This window comes from Canis lupus, chromosome 20 (genome assembly GCF_048164855.1).
Source record: "Canis lupus baileyi chromosome 20, mCanLup2.hap1, whole genome shotgun sequence".
NCBI classification, from domain to species: Eukaryota; Metazoa; Chordata; class Mammalia; order Carnivora; family Canidae; genus Canis; species Canis lupus.
This window is the reverse complement of record NC_132857.1, coordinates 25,693,113-25,707,569: the sequence shown is the minus strand read 5'-3', so window position 1 is coordinate 25,707,569 and position 14,457 is coordinate 25,693,113. Positions and strand designations below refer to the sequence as shown.

At 47.4% G+C, this 14,457-nt stretch overlaps 1 protein-coding gene across 1 annotated transcript; it reads right to left on the bottom strand.

Annotated features, from left to right (window-relative positions):
- Positions 1-3,216: 3,216 nt before the first annotated feature.
- Positions 3,217-14,343, bottom strand: AMER3 (APC membrane recruitment protein 3). The gene is made up of 2 exons (XM_072788664.1): positions 14,204-14,343; positions 3,217-8,799 (listed from the first exon to the last, which is right to left on the bottom strand). Exon 2 carries the CDS (start codon positions 8,777-8,779, stop codon positions 6,374-6,376), a length of 2,406 nt encoding a protein of 801 aa, XP_072644765.1. The 5' UTR covers positions 8,780-8,799; positions 14,204-14,343; the 3' UTR covers positions 3,217-6,373.
- Between the last annotated feature and the right edge of the window lie 114 nt (positions 14,344-14,457).

Below are 14,457 nucleotides of genomic sequence, written 5' to 3'. Positions count from 1 at the left end.
GATGTGGGACTCAATCCCAGGTCTCTAGGATCAGGCCTGAGCTGAAGGCAGGCGCTAAACCGCTGAGCCACCCGGGCTGCCCTCTTTCTGATTTTTAAATGTGTGGATTGTAGATATTAATTTCTCTCTTGTACTGATTTCTCTGTATCTCATAAATTTTGGTATGTGGAGTTCCATTTTTACTTGTATCAAGATGCTTTCTAATAAAGCTTTCTGATTGTTTACTCAGCCTCATTGAATCTGCAGATGAGCCCTTCCAAGGAATTCTTTATTTTGTTAACAGTATTTTTGATTTATCACAAATTCTTTTGATTCCTTCCTTAGAAGTCTTTAGTTTATATTACCACAGATATTACATATTGCCTACTTTTTCTCATTAGAGCTCTTAACATATTAATAATACTTATTTTATAATACTTACCTGATAATTCCAATATGTTTGAATCTAGTTCTGATGATAGCTTTGTCCTTCAGACTTTGTTTCTTCTTGACTTTAGCCAGCTTTATAAATTTTTATTGAAAACTGGACATATTATATAGGGTAATAGGTAGTGAGGCAAATAGGCTTTTAGTGTATGCATTTACATTAATCTGGCTGTTAGTCTGGTTTAATATTTGTCATAACTAAAGGTACCAGAGGCTTCATATTACTCTAGTGAACTTATTTTTCCTCCCTCCTACACTTTTTTCCCCTTCTTCCTCCTCACACTCGCCCTCCTCCCCTTCCTCCTTCCTGTCCTTCTCCATTGTCACTGCCTTCTTCTCTTTATCCTCCTCTTTTTTTCTTTTTCTCCTTTTCCTCCTCCTCCTCCTTTTTCTTCTACTCTTCCTTCTTTTTCTTGTTCTTCTTCTTCTTCCTCCTCTTTTCCTTATCCATCTTCTCCTTCTTTTTTCCCCCCCTTTCCTTCTTCTTCTTCTGGTTTCCCTTGTTCTGGTCCTTAGATGGAATCTTTATCTTGCAGCTCTTTTAGCTGTAACCCACTGTTGTTATTACTAGATCCTTATTAATGTGGTGGTAGGGTGAGTGGGTAGAGTAGGAAGGGAAGGGATGTTCCTTTATCTCCTAAGCTTTGAAGTAGGTCTCAGCTCTTTGTGGGCTTGTGCCTCAGGGGTGGGGTTAAATCTTCAGAAGACTTAGTCCCTTCATTCCTACTGTTTCCAGTCTATTTTCTTGAAATCCTCTCCCAATTCACTACACCTTACTTTATGTAATTATATACATATTTACTTACTTGTTTATTCTTACGCAGGACAGAAAGGTTGGAGAGGACCGTAGTGAGGTGAAGTTCCTTCCCTTCAGCTTGGAAAATTTTCAGAATAGCCCTCTGGAGAAGTCCTTTCCCTGTGAGGTAGACCTGCTCAGAGAAGGGTCTGGAGGGTTCCACAGTAGCTACTTTTCCATTCCCTCTGCCATGTCCATGAGGGGATTTTTCTCTATCCTCACCCTGAAAACTTAATGTGGTTTCTAGAGAAAGGGCTATGAAAGCATATGCCCCCTCTTTTTATCGTCCAGCCCCCCATCTTCCTCCTTGTCCTGCAAGAATTTGTCAAAATTACTTTTTAACTCTTCCCACCAGTTTTTGTCATTTCGTAGCTTCTGCTGCAGTTCTTTGTTGCTGTATTTCTCTGTATCCACTATTTCTCCATGTTTCAAGAAGTTACTTGCCCTGTTCTCTGATGGGTCAAGAAAAGTTATTCAGTTTGTCCAGCTTTCTCTTGTTGTAAGGATGAGAATGACAATTTTCAAGGTCTTACATGTAATAAAAAAAAAAAAAAACACCTTTCCCCTCCCAAATATCGGTGTGTGTGATACTTCCATATCACCATGGAGCCTAGGCATTAACATCAGGGCCTCAGGACAGCTGGGCCTTGGTGTGGATACAGGAAACAAGATAGGATGTGTGATTCATTTTTAAAATGCATCTTTTTATTGTTAAGCATCATTTTTATAGTTTTTAAGAGGACTTTAATAAATAAGATTTAGGAGAATAAAGAAGTGAGCACAGCATTATTTCTAACAGCAAAAATCAAAATAACTTGAATATCCATCAATAGGATAATGTTTAAATTAATTGCTACCTATAGGAGACTGCCATGGAGCTGTTCAAGAGAATGGAGAAACTGCTTGCTGCTGGTACCTGCCAAGAAGATGTCTGACAGAAAGAGAGAAGGGCACCTGGGTGGTTTAGTCAGTTAAAGTGTCCTTGGTTAACGGGTTAACCATCAGCCTTTGGCTCAGGTCACAAACCCAGGGTTTTGGGATTGAGCCTGCCTCAGGCTCTTCACTCAGCAGGGAGCCTCCTTCTCCCTTTCCCTCTGCCTGCCACTCTACCTACCTGTGCATTCCCTCTCTCTCTTTGTGTCAAATAAATAAATAATTTTTTTAAAAAAAGAAGAGAGAGAAAGAGAGAGAGAGCAGGCATGAGCAGAGACAGAGAGGGGCAGAGGGAGGAGATGCAGACTCTCTGCTGAACAGGGAGCAGAAGCAGGGCTTCATCCCAGGACCCCAGGGTCATGACCTGAGCTGAAGGCAGATGCTTAAGTGAAATAAGTCAGTCAGAAAAAGACAAATACCATATGATTTCACTCATATGTAGAATTTAATAAACAAAATAGATGAACACAGGGGCACCTGTGTGGCTCAGCAGTTGAGCATCTGCCTTCAGCTCAGGTCGTGATCCCGCAGTCCCAGGATCGAGTCCCACATCGGACTCCCTGTATGGAGCCTGCTTCTCCCTCTGCCTCTGTCTCTGCTTGTCTCTCTCTGTGTATCTCATGAATAAATAAATAAAATCTTTTAAAAAATAGATGAACACAGGAGAAGGGAAGGAAAAAGAAAATAAGACAAAGTCAGAGAGGGAGACAAACCATAGACTCTTAACTCTAGGAAACAAACTGAGGGTTGCTGGGAGGGAGGGGATGGAGGATGGGGTAACTGTATGATGGGAATTAAGGAGGGCAAGTGATGTAATGGGCACTAAACTCTACCTCTGAAACCAATAATACACTATATGTTAAATAAAATAGAAGATATCTGTGATATACTGTTCAGTAAAAAAGATTGAAGTTTATGTGTGTTTACGTATGGGTATAAAAAGGGTCTGAGGACACATTCAGTGTTTGAGAAGGTCAGGGAAGTGGACGCTCAGCACTTCACATTGTTTGGTTTGGTTTTAGTAAATGGGAATTAGTTTTATAATCAAAACAACAGAAGGGTAAAAGAAGAAAGGAGACTCACTTTTTATTGTTTTCTGTCTTTTGAGTTTTGAATCTTATATTTATTCCATAAAAAGTAAAATAAAATAAGAAACCAGGAAAGGAAAGAGGTACCCCCTGATGTAGTTCACTGAATCTTCCTCAGCATATGCTGGCCTTTACCCATTTCCAGCACTTCCCTGCTGATCTCTGTCCTGCCCTCCTGGTGCACCCCAGGCCACGCTGCTGTAGGCCCAGGCCACCCCCACCACTGGGAGACTGCCTGGCCCCTTCCCCAACACTTCCCAGTACCCAGTACAACCTCGGAATCCTGGAAGGTTGAAAGGCACAGTGCAGCCAGGGTGAACCCCAGCCCTCTGCTTGCCACTGTGTGGCCCTGGGGAGTCACCTGGGGACTTTTACTTTATATGGGAGAAAAAAATCTCCTATAACCTCTACAGCCATGCATGAATGAGAGAGTAGAAATGGCCAGAATAAAAATGTCCTTCAGGCCTATGCTATTCCTAACACTGGATAGGCACTCATCTCAGGAGCTGGCTCAGTAGTTCCATTCTTTCGTCTCAGTGAGTCACCTGGACAATATGCTTGAGACCTGGAGAATCCCATCAAACTGGTGCTGTCTGTACCCATCTCGCAGAGGAGGGCAGCCTAGGAGGTGGGATATAGAGAGAGATGGTCTGAGGTTTTCTCAGACCCACTGGACCTAAGAGGAAGGGAAGGCTCTCCTTCATTCTCTCAGCAAGGTGCCTAGCAGGCCACTGCTGTGATCTCCCAATCCAGAGAATGAGAATTTCTAGGGTGTCAGGATTGCCCAAGATGCTTCCCAGAGTGAGAGTCACTGGGCTGGTGACTCTTTGGTAGGCATGGCCTCAGTTCCTTATCTCTGCTGCTCTGTTGCTGGGTCACTGCAGACCACCCTCACTACAACTTCTGTGCTCTGAACCTCCTTTGTCCTTGCCTTTCCCAACACTCTTGGGATTGACTGGATTCACCCCATCACCAGTAGTCATCATGTCACAACAAGGAAACACTCCCTCAGAATCCTGCAAGGTAAAATCTTAACTCTGCTACTCTCTAGACACAGGCTTACATTCAATAAGAAATCAGAAAACCATGAGCAACCTTTTGATATTTCATTCTTTTAACAAGTAAACATGTTCTGAGCACTTGCTCTACTCAGGTGCAGTACAAAGAGATAAGGGCCTTGATTCAATAAGGGATGTCCCCTGTCCCCAAGTGCTCAGGCTGCTGACAGAGAGACACACAGCTGGCACCCAGAGGGTGCCTGGAAGAAGGGAGGAGTGAAGGTTTTGAAAGAGTTCACAGCAGGAGCTCAGCAAGAGAAATTCTAGAGCCTCATGAAGAGCTGGGCCTTAGGAGCCAATATGTGGGACTCAAACCCTATTGGCCCCACACACTAGCTGTGTGCATCCATGGGCAAGTCACATCAGCTCTCTGCACCTTGGTATCGTATCTGAAAAATGAAGACAACATCTGCATTTAGGCTGATGCAGGGATGAGGTAAACTATTCCATGTGTAACCTGCTCCCAGCACAGCTCAATAATGCTAATCATTTGTGGAGGTCCTGGGAGGAGGAATCACCTGTGGTTTTCTAGGAAGTCTGGTCTGATCTTCCTCAGTGTCACAGGGATGGGCCTGGTCAGGAGCCTACAAAAGTTCACAGTAGGCCCCAGTAAGCCCTTGTTAATGAGGGCCACAGAACATTTTCTAGTCTGAAGTGAAGCCTCAGGCAATCAGGAGAGGCAGCAGCCTGTGGTCAGCTGTCAGACTGCATCCCTTTGGCTGGAATTTCTCCCCCACCACCTGACCTACCTCTTTCTATGATGACCTTTCCTCTAGAAACAGTTGCATGTCTGTGGCATCCCATTCTTTGCATCTCATTGCAGCATGTCAGGTGAGATAGGAGGGCCTTGATACAGGGTCTATCACTGTACCTGATGTTCTGGCACCTGCCTTTTCTGAGGATGTGGGCCATCTTTTCCCTCCATGATTCTGAACATCTGGTGCTGTGCATGTTGTGACTTTCAGGAAGATGAGAGTTACCGCTGCATTCCAAGGTAAGTTTTCCTGAATGGGGAGGCAAAGATGCTGAGAGTGTGGAATGGTGAGAATGGTAGAGTTATGGACAATCAAGCAGCTCCTTTCCTAAGAACATTGCCATACTTGGCTTCATTTAGAGGGGTTGGGGAAAATTATTGGTCTGATTTTTTTTTTTATTGGTCTGATTTTTAATAGAGAATTCACCAACACCCGACTAGGGTCTATAGGGTCTAGCCTTGGCAAGGTTGCACAGTCTGCTGATTCAAGGCTCTTAGTGAGATGAGGCTGGTCCTGCTTCTTATTCCACAAGAAGTCCTTCAGGGCTCTAGTGCACTATGGCTGCCTGTTCTGGGGGTAGAGAACAGGCTGGTGTGGGGCTGGTGGGCATTACTGAGCTCATCCACAGCCCCCCAACTTGCCTATCTCCCATTCTACATCCCACCTCTAAGCCTTCGACCATACACTTATTTTTTTTCAACTCCTATGTAGATTTCTTGGCTCCCTCTACTTCCCATTTATAAGACGTACTGCTATCTTCCCACCAGGTTCAAGCCTGAGCTCTTCTCTCTAACATGCTGTATAAGGAAAAGCCAGGTTTGGCCACTTCACAGCCGGTTGGGATTGGAGTCTTCATTTCTTTGTGGAGAAATCAGTGAAGCACACTTTGAAAGCAATGGCAGTTGTGCAGCTGTCCTTGGCCTTGGGCTGGCCTGGCTGAGCTGGTTGAGGCATGGATGCCTCCACATTAAAATGCTCTGCTCCACTTGCCTGTGTCCTGCTACCTCAACCCCCCAACAGTCCTTACATCAGGGACAAAGGATGGAGATTTGGGTGTTAGGTTTTGTTGAACGTGGCCACAAAGACACAGTTTTTGGTGAGTGAGGGCCCATGCTACAGATGAGGCTCAGCCATGGCTGGCCTAGGGGCCCCTGCTTCTGGCTGGTTGCAAAGGAGGCCCTCATGGGCCAGGAAACTGTACTAACTTTCTGGGGCACTTGCAGAGGGGGGATCACTTGCACTGGCTGTTGGAAGTGAGGTCCAAAATTCCTGGCAGTTGGCCCCTAGGGCTCAGCTGTGTAGCAAGGCCAAGCAGGGCTATGAGTCCAGCTGATTCCTATGTGCCACCTGATTCACAGCCCTTGAACTGAGCTGCAGGGGCTGATCCTCCGTAGAGGCACGATGAGCCTGGGTATCCATCCTTGTGGGCTCAACCCTGAGCCGGCTAAGTTCTAGGATGTGGCCTAGGCACCTCTGGTCCTGTGAACTATGGAGTGGACTAGCCAGGGAGGGCAGGCCACACACAACTGACATGTTAGGGAAGCTGTTAGGTTGTTTCTGCTGGAGAATTTCAGGGCTCCTGGCCTGAGGCTGCCTACAGAGCCCACTGCTTGTGTCCTGCCTTGGGGGCTGTGTAGTAGGGGACTGGCAGTCTGAGTGGATCTGCAGGGCTGCAACCTGGGCCACACAGCCTGTCAGGGAAGGCTCTACATTAAAGGTGCTTCCTCCAGGACCTGACCTCCAAGGACCTTGGAAACACTCCAGATTCCCAGGTGGCCTGGACTCCTGGAAGCCAGGCCAAGGGTTTGGGAGCTTGTTTTTGCGGTAAGTGTCTGTTGCTGCAGAGGCTGCAGACCCCACAGAGAACAAGCTTTCATGGCAGCCTTGTGTCCCTCCTTCCCCAGAGACCTGTACACATTCCAGAGATGGGTCCCTGGACAGACTGCTGGTTCCTTGTTTGGGTCCTGCTAGGCCCTTGCTCTCTCTAGCAAGTGGGCCCTTGGTACCCGAATGTGCCCACAGCTCCTGCCTGCTGGGTGCTAAACCCACAGTGGTTCTATTTGCATCTGAAACCCCAACCCCCCTGCTCTCCTGCTTCCCTGGATCTGAGCCCTTTTTCTCAGAGCCAGCTCCTAGCTTCTCTGCAGTTTCCCCAGGGGCTGAGGCAGGTGGGGTACGGAGCTCAGGGCCACGGCGAAGCCAGTTGATAATGCCCATGGTGATGGCAAGCTCAGTGTCACAGAGCTTTAGCAGACACTCCTTGCCCTTCCAGGAACTTTGCAAAAAGCTCTGGCTGAGCACGTCTGGGCCTGGTGCTGGGGCCAAGTTCTCCTCCGCCCCCACATGGAAGCTGCACATGGACAGTGGTGCTCCTAGTGCTGGCCCTGACAGACTCTCAGACACACATAGGTCATCATCCAGGCTTGGGCCAACAGGGCCCTCACTGGGGTCATAGAAGAGTTCATAGAGGGCGTCTCCGCTGTAGCTGTCCCGGGGGAAGACAGCTGAACGTGTGCCTGGGCTCAAAGCCTCCTTCTTGTCTTCCTCAAGGCCAGGTGAGAAGGAGTCATAGTAGCCCTCATCACTTGTGGACACAGATTCCGGCTGTTCACTCTTAGGGGTGCCTGTGTCTATGGAGCTGGCTTTTGAGCCACTGTAGGGGTCTCTGCAGGGACACAGGGGGAGCTCAGCAAGCCCAGCAGCATCTAGCCTGGGCCGATCTGTGTCTGTCCCCAGCCGTGGGCCCAGTAGGGCATGGTGCTGCTGCCTCACAGAGTGATTCACACTGTCCCAGAACTTGGCAAAGTCAGACATCTCATTTTGGGCAGGTGATGCCAGCTGTTCCACGCTGCCCTGGAAGGGACCCCTCAGAACCTTGTTTTCAAGGGCCTGTGATACTTGGGCTGGGCTCTCCAGGCCCTCATTCAGCTCCAGGGATGGTACTGAGCTTTCATCTGCAAAGATCTCCCCACAGCCTGTGAGAGAGTCAAAGCTCTTGAGAGAGGCCACATCCTCACACAGGGCCCTGCAGAGGTCAAAGGAAGAATCAGGCAGGAGGAGCTCACTGTCAGATAGGTCCTGACACAGGCTGTCTGACCCCAGCCCCTCACCTAAGGGGAAGAAGGCTTTGCCTGGCTGCCCCCCATTCTCTGATGGGCCCCTAGAGGAGGACAGGCTCTCCCCCTTGGTCACCAGTGAGGCCAAGTTCTCAGTCTTGTTTCTGCGAATGTGGAATAGGTTCCGAAAGCACTTCTTAGGTCGTTTCAGGGAGATCCTCTTCCTTGGGATGCTCTTGGCCACGGCTGGCACAAAGGGCATCTGGGGCACAAAGTGGCGGTAATCAATCATGCGCTGGCTGCTGGAGGGCCCTGGGAAGCTTGTGCTGCCCACCAGCTGCCCTGTAGCCGTGCTCGCCCTGCCAGCCCCAGGCACACTCTCATGAGTCTTGCTCTTTCGCACCAGTTTGAAGGTGGCCCCACAGAAGGCTGCAGCCCCCACCTCAGGTTCTGGTTCTGCTCCCTTACTGGGGTATCTGTCATACCCTTGGGTGCTGGGACTAACCTGTGGGGCCCTCTCACTCTGGGGCTGCTGTTGCCCTCCTGGTGAGACTGACCGGGGACCTGCATCCTCCATGGTCAGAGCAGTAGCTGCTGGGTCTGAGGGTTTCTCGTGGGAAATCTGCAGGCTGGATTTAATAAAGGTCTTTCCTCTCTTCAGTTCCATGCTGCCAGTGCTCCAAGCTGCTGTGAAGGAAAGCAGGAGGCACTTAGTATCCAAGATGAAGGCCTATATGGCTCTAATGACCTCTGCCTACCTCTGCTTATACAGTGGCTTTGGAGTCAAGTTCTGACATCTAAACTTGGATCCTCCATGGAGATAGGGATAGGGAGATAAGAATGGCCCCATCCATGCTCACTGCTCCAGGGCTGTTCGTTGCTCCATAGAAAGCTGATACCAGAGAAGTTAAGTCACCTGCTTAAAGTCACATAGTAGGAGCCAAATTAGAGTAGGTTGGGGGTCTGGTGCTCTTGTAGTCTGATCTCTCAACTCAACTCAGCATCCTCTCAGAGCTTATCTGTCCAAGTCAGATTCCCATTTCCAGGCCCAGGCACTCTACAAATAGCATCCTTACAAGGGAAGTGTCACAGACTTTCTAAGTGGTGGAGTAGAGAATTCAATAAATAAATTTCTGCTTTTATTTAAGAGACAAAGCTCAAAGGGAAACCCAAGCCTGCCTTCTGGGATGGACACAGGTGCTTATCAGCTGGAAAAGAAGATATATATTCTGCCTTCCAGGGATATTGCATCCATCTGAGAAGGCAAGACTCAGTCTACACAAAGGTCATCAGGGCAAGCACAGCCAAGCATCTAATGGTGCATGCTGAGTTTGAGCACTGAGAAGAGAGATGGCACCGTGGTAAAGGAAAAGTGAGGAGTCAGGCATAATGCCAGGGCCAGGCAGGTTGGATAGACACAACACATGATGGGCTGGAGAGCAAGCAGGTATCACCTTCTGTGTAATTCCTGAGAGGTATCGATGCCTAGAGTGCCATCCAGAGTGCCACCCAGACGGATGCCCAGTCTTAGTCCAATAGGAAGGGATGTTGGGATTGATTACTGATGTCTGTCCTGGTTGTGGGATGGAGAAGCCCGTAAGAGTGTTATCTTGACCATTTTTGCATAGCTGGTGAGTGTGGCCTTTCTCTGAGGCCAATGAAGAACTATAAAATCTTCTGAGTGAGTGGGTGGGTAGAAACAGTGGCATAATAAAGTTGGTGGTCTAAGACCATTTCTCTGACATCTGAGTGGAGGACAGAATAAATTAGGAGAGAAGCTTTGAGCAGAAAAGATTCATAAAAGGCAACTAAAGTGGGCTGAGTATTTGGGGATAAGCTCCAGATAGAAGCTGCAGTCATAAGTCACAGAAAAGAGAGGAGAAATTATAGGGCCTTCAAAGGCAGAAACACTAGGATCCAGCAACTGAATAAAGAGAAAGAAGTTATCAACACTCAGGAAGCAGTAAATATTGACCCACAAGTGGGAAAACATAAGGAAGTGGAAGCTGAGTAAAGGTGAGGAAGGAGCCTATGCTAAGAGCTTATTTGAGAGAGACAAACAAGACTCTATAGTTTTAAAAATGTTGCCTTTGAAGTAAGTTTAAAGACCCATAAGAGAGGAAGAAAGAAGGTGATGCCTAAGAGCACCATTTGAGAACTTCCCTGGACTCCCTTATTGTCTCTTCACAGGCACCCAGCTCACAGCTCAGCCTGTTCCAGCAGGTCCTCCTCTCTTTTGGTGGTGAGCAACCTACCAATCAGTCCTGTCAGTTTGGCCAGGGAAAGATTTGGGGAGAGAGTATGGGGTTTCTTTGATTCTCCATAAGAACTTGCTTCATAGGGAGCACTTGAATTCACTCCCCCACAGTTTGCAGTCTGCGAGGAAGGGATGCAGCAGGTGTAAAGGCAAGTGGCTCTGTCAGCCTACATGTCACTCAGATCCACTGCCCACAGAGCTTTGCAGCTAACTTCAGAAAGCTGCTTGATAGCTATGAGCTATTCAGGGTCAGCTCCAGAGTCTCTCAAATGCTTAGCCATGAGGACCTGGAGGTGAGCAGAGTGGCTGCCTCACAGCCCAGTTGACATTAAAGCTGAAGAAGATGAGAAGGGGTTACAAGGCTACCATTGCAGAGGTTCACAGAGGCAAGCTGATCAGCCTCCACCCATTGGCAGTGCTTCCTCCCCTGCAGAGGACACCTGGGACTTTAGGCTGGAGGACAGGAGACAGAGCAGGCACCGTGCCAGAGAAACCCACAGAACCTCAACTTGGTTCTGGTGGCAGTTCATCTCTTGATGGAAGCACCCTGGACAATGCAACAGTGCTTCTAGCCACCTTTCTGCCTCCTGTGAGGTTGCATGTGCCCATACCTTTCCTACCCTATACCTACAGATCCTATTTTCACCCCTCACCCTTTGTGGCCTAGATAAGTCATTCCCTAGCTCTGTTGGGTTTTATTATACACAGCATAGTGGTTACTATCTGGACTCTGGAGTTGGAGAACACAGATTTGCATCTATCTAACCAGGTGAGTGCTTGGCCTATAACCTTATAAGAGACATACTATAGTAACCTTCATTTTATAAAGGAGAAATTAAGGTCCAGTAAAGTCAATAGATTGGTCCAGGTCACACATGTGGTAAGTGACAGAAGTAAGATTTGAAATCGAGCCTGTTTGATTCTGATCGTGTGCTCTTAACCACAACAGACATTCTATGAACCAACAGTCCAAACTCCTCTTCATAAGAAATTTAAGAATCAAATAACAAATGTGTTTTTATGAAGAGTTTTGGAAATCACAACAAAAATGACAATTCAAATAAAAAGTACAGCTCACACAAATTTAGAAAAATTGTAACTGAAGATAGTATAATTTCTATGACAAGAAATTTTAGAGATATTTATTATGAGATCTCTATTCTATGTTTTAGAAAAGTCTTTTTATTACCATAGTCTTGGAAATAACTTCAAGTAAGCACGATAAAGATCATTTCACTATGTGCAGAAGTTGCAACTACAAGAACTAAGATGGTTTATCTGATATTGACCTCTATAAATAAAACTACTGATTTCTTAATTCTTAATTCAGTTAACTGATTTAAAATCCTCCAAAACTGGAAATTTCACCACATTCTGAACTTGGAAAATGACCTCCCAAAATAGCAGTCATTGCTACAGATGGATGGACTCAGTGTCACTAATGTTGCCAACTCTGTTTCCTGAGTTCGTTTAACACTTTGGCGCATTGATAGGGCAATGAGCACTACGATTCAGAATAATGAATGAGAGACTTACAAAATACTGGAGCAATCATGTGAAATCCAGTGTATATTCAGTCCAGCTTCCACTTTAAAATATTGCATCAGAGCCTGACTCTTTAGAAATGTGGAGCCCATATGTGACATGGGTGGGAACTCTGAGGGGTCAGAAAGCCCATTGCCTAATGGGAGAAAGAGCAGTTACCTTCTGTGACAGTTCTCAGGGACAGAGTGGAATTTATCTGGACAGCCAGATGCTGGCACTGATGTTGCCTGAGGCCAAAGAGATATAGGTTCTCAGCTGCAAAAATGCACATTCTGCTTTGTAACTTTTTAGCTAAAGGCCGCTTCACTGAGCCCCTGAGAGGGAATCCTTTACCATGTGCCACATCCTTCTCCAAAGGACAAAGTAGCCCTGTCCCTTCCTGGTTTGGCCCTTTCTTATTGTAGCACTCAGTGATCACTGGCTGCTTATTCTGGTGCTTATTTGGTCTTTATACTCCCCAGTGAGGTTGAAAAATTCTCAAAGATTCAGGACTCCAACTGTGGTTGAAAGTGAGCTACTACTTATTTAAGTGAAGTATTTATGTTTTGGAGACATTTTAGCCATATATTTACATCTAAGTTTCCTAGAAAGGATGCTGAGTCTGGAGTTTTTAATTCTACAGTTTGTGCTCACTCTCTAAGATGGGTCTCAGTGACACCAAGACCCTGGACCAAGTCTTGCATCTCTAAAATGAACTTGCAAATTCCATGAGTACAGGGACCACACCGTGTACTTATTTAATCAACTCTGATTCACAGATGTGGTATTTAAACCAAGATCTAAAAGACAGCCAAAGACAACCAGGTAAAAGATGTGGGAAGCATATTTCAGGCAGAGAGCACATCCCTCAGAAAAGCCTTGTGGAGCAAAGGATGATTTAAAAGCTCTGAAAACAGGCCCAGGTGGCCAGAGCAGCAAGCCAGTGGGATGGGGCTGGGAGATGAGCAGGGAAAACTGTACCAGGCCTGAGGTCACGAGAGGATCTTGGCTTTTATTCTATACCCCATGGAGAGCCAGCCATCAAGGGTATCAGGGGTCAATTTTCAGTTTTAACATATTAGTTGTAAATGAGAATGAAAAGTAGGCTCAAGGAGTGGAGGCAAGAAGGCTGATTAGGAGCCAGAGCAGGGCCTAGTGGAGAGTAAGTAGTGAGAGACTTTCCTTCTATGAAACCTTTCCTCTCAGTGTCTTACACAGAGTATACACTTGGATATGGATTTATTGCAAATTGAGAAAATGAAGTAATTCTACTGTCTGTTTTTCTACAAGATGGATAACTTTAGTTCACCCACCTAGGGATTTTCTTTTCCCTTTGAGAAGGTAATTCTGTGAGCTTCATTCCCTTTTTTCTTTTTTTTATTGGAGTTCAATTTGCCAACATATAGCACAACACCCAGTGCTCATCCCATCAAGTGCCCCCCTCAATTCCCCATTTTCGACGAGATCAGGCACACTCAGGGTGGTATGGCCGTAGACAATTCCCTTTTTAACATGAAAGTGATTGGGTATATCATGGAGCAATATAAAAACCTCGCAGGTACACATATGTAATAAAAATGGTTTGGAGACAAAATTTTTTCTTAATAGTTTTGGCATTTGCCATGCTTTTCCCTGCTCCACCCCCAACATCCAGTAAAATCACAAGCCTTGAAATACAAACAGGTGAATGGTGATAAGAAAGCAGAGGCCTCAGAGGGGAGACCAGCCCTGAGGGACTTCCTGGACATTGGCGTCAGAGTGGCAGGCTATGTATGGGGCAATAGTTTATCTGTGCAGAGGGTGCCTTGTCTAAGCCAAAACCTTCAGGATGGATGGAGTGAAGGCTATTGTGGAGAGAGAAAGCCTCTGTTATGGGGTGGGTGGGGGGTGGAGAATGAAGCAGAAATAGAATCTGCAGTGAGAACATTACCAATTCACCCACCCCCCACGTTGGAGAGACAAAAGGCCTTTTGGGGAGTGAAGGTTCCGGCCCACCAGTCTCTAGGTGTTCCCGGGTTTCCTGGCTGAAAGAAAATGGGTCTCCAGTTTTATCTGTACTTTCCCAGCCTCTGCATCCGTGCACAGGGATTGTCTCCCCTTCCTTAGCCCGGGCCTAAAAGGGTCCTCGCCGTCCCCCCGCCCAGGTCCCAGATTCCGCATCATCTACGCGGGACACTGTGGGGTGGAGAGAGAGCCAGAGAACCCCTGGTTCCTCCACTCAGCCCTCCCATCACGCGAAAGAACCCATAAAAATTCCCAAATCATCCTCTTTCTCCCCAAGCCTAAATCCTAGGGCCTTTAGCGACTTACCTTTGGTTGCCGAGAGTGTCGCAGTACGAGGCCTTGGCAGGGCCGGGAGCCGCGCCCGAGCCCCGGCCGCGCGCCCAGCTCAGCACCACGGTCAGCTCCCGGCGCCGCGCGTCCCCGCGGGTGGGGAAAGAGCAGGGCCCGCGCCGGCTGCCGCGGATGGGGCGGCGGGGGCGGCGGGGGCGGCGGGGGCGGCCGGGCAGCCGGCGCGGGCTGGCGCTTCTGACGCGGCGGTAGGGCAGCCGGGGGCGGGGCCA

Coding starts and splice junctions, on each gene's coding strand:
- AMER3 (XM_072788664.1), bottom strand. CDS start 8,779: ATGGAACTGAAGAGAGGAAAGACCTTTATTAAATCCAGCCTGCAGATT.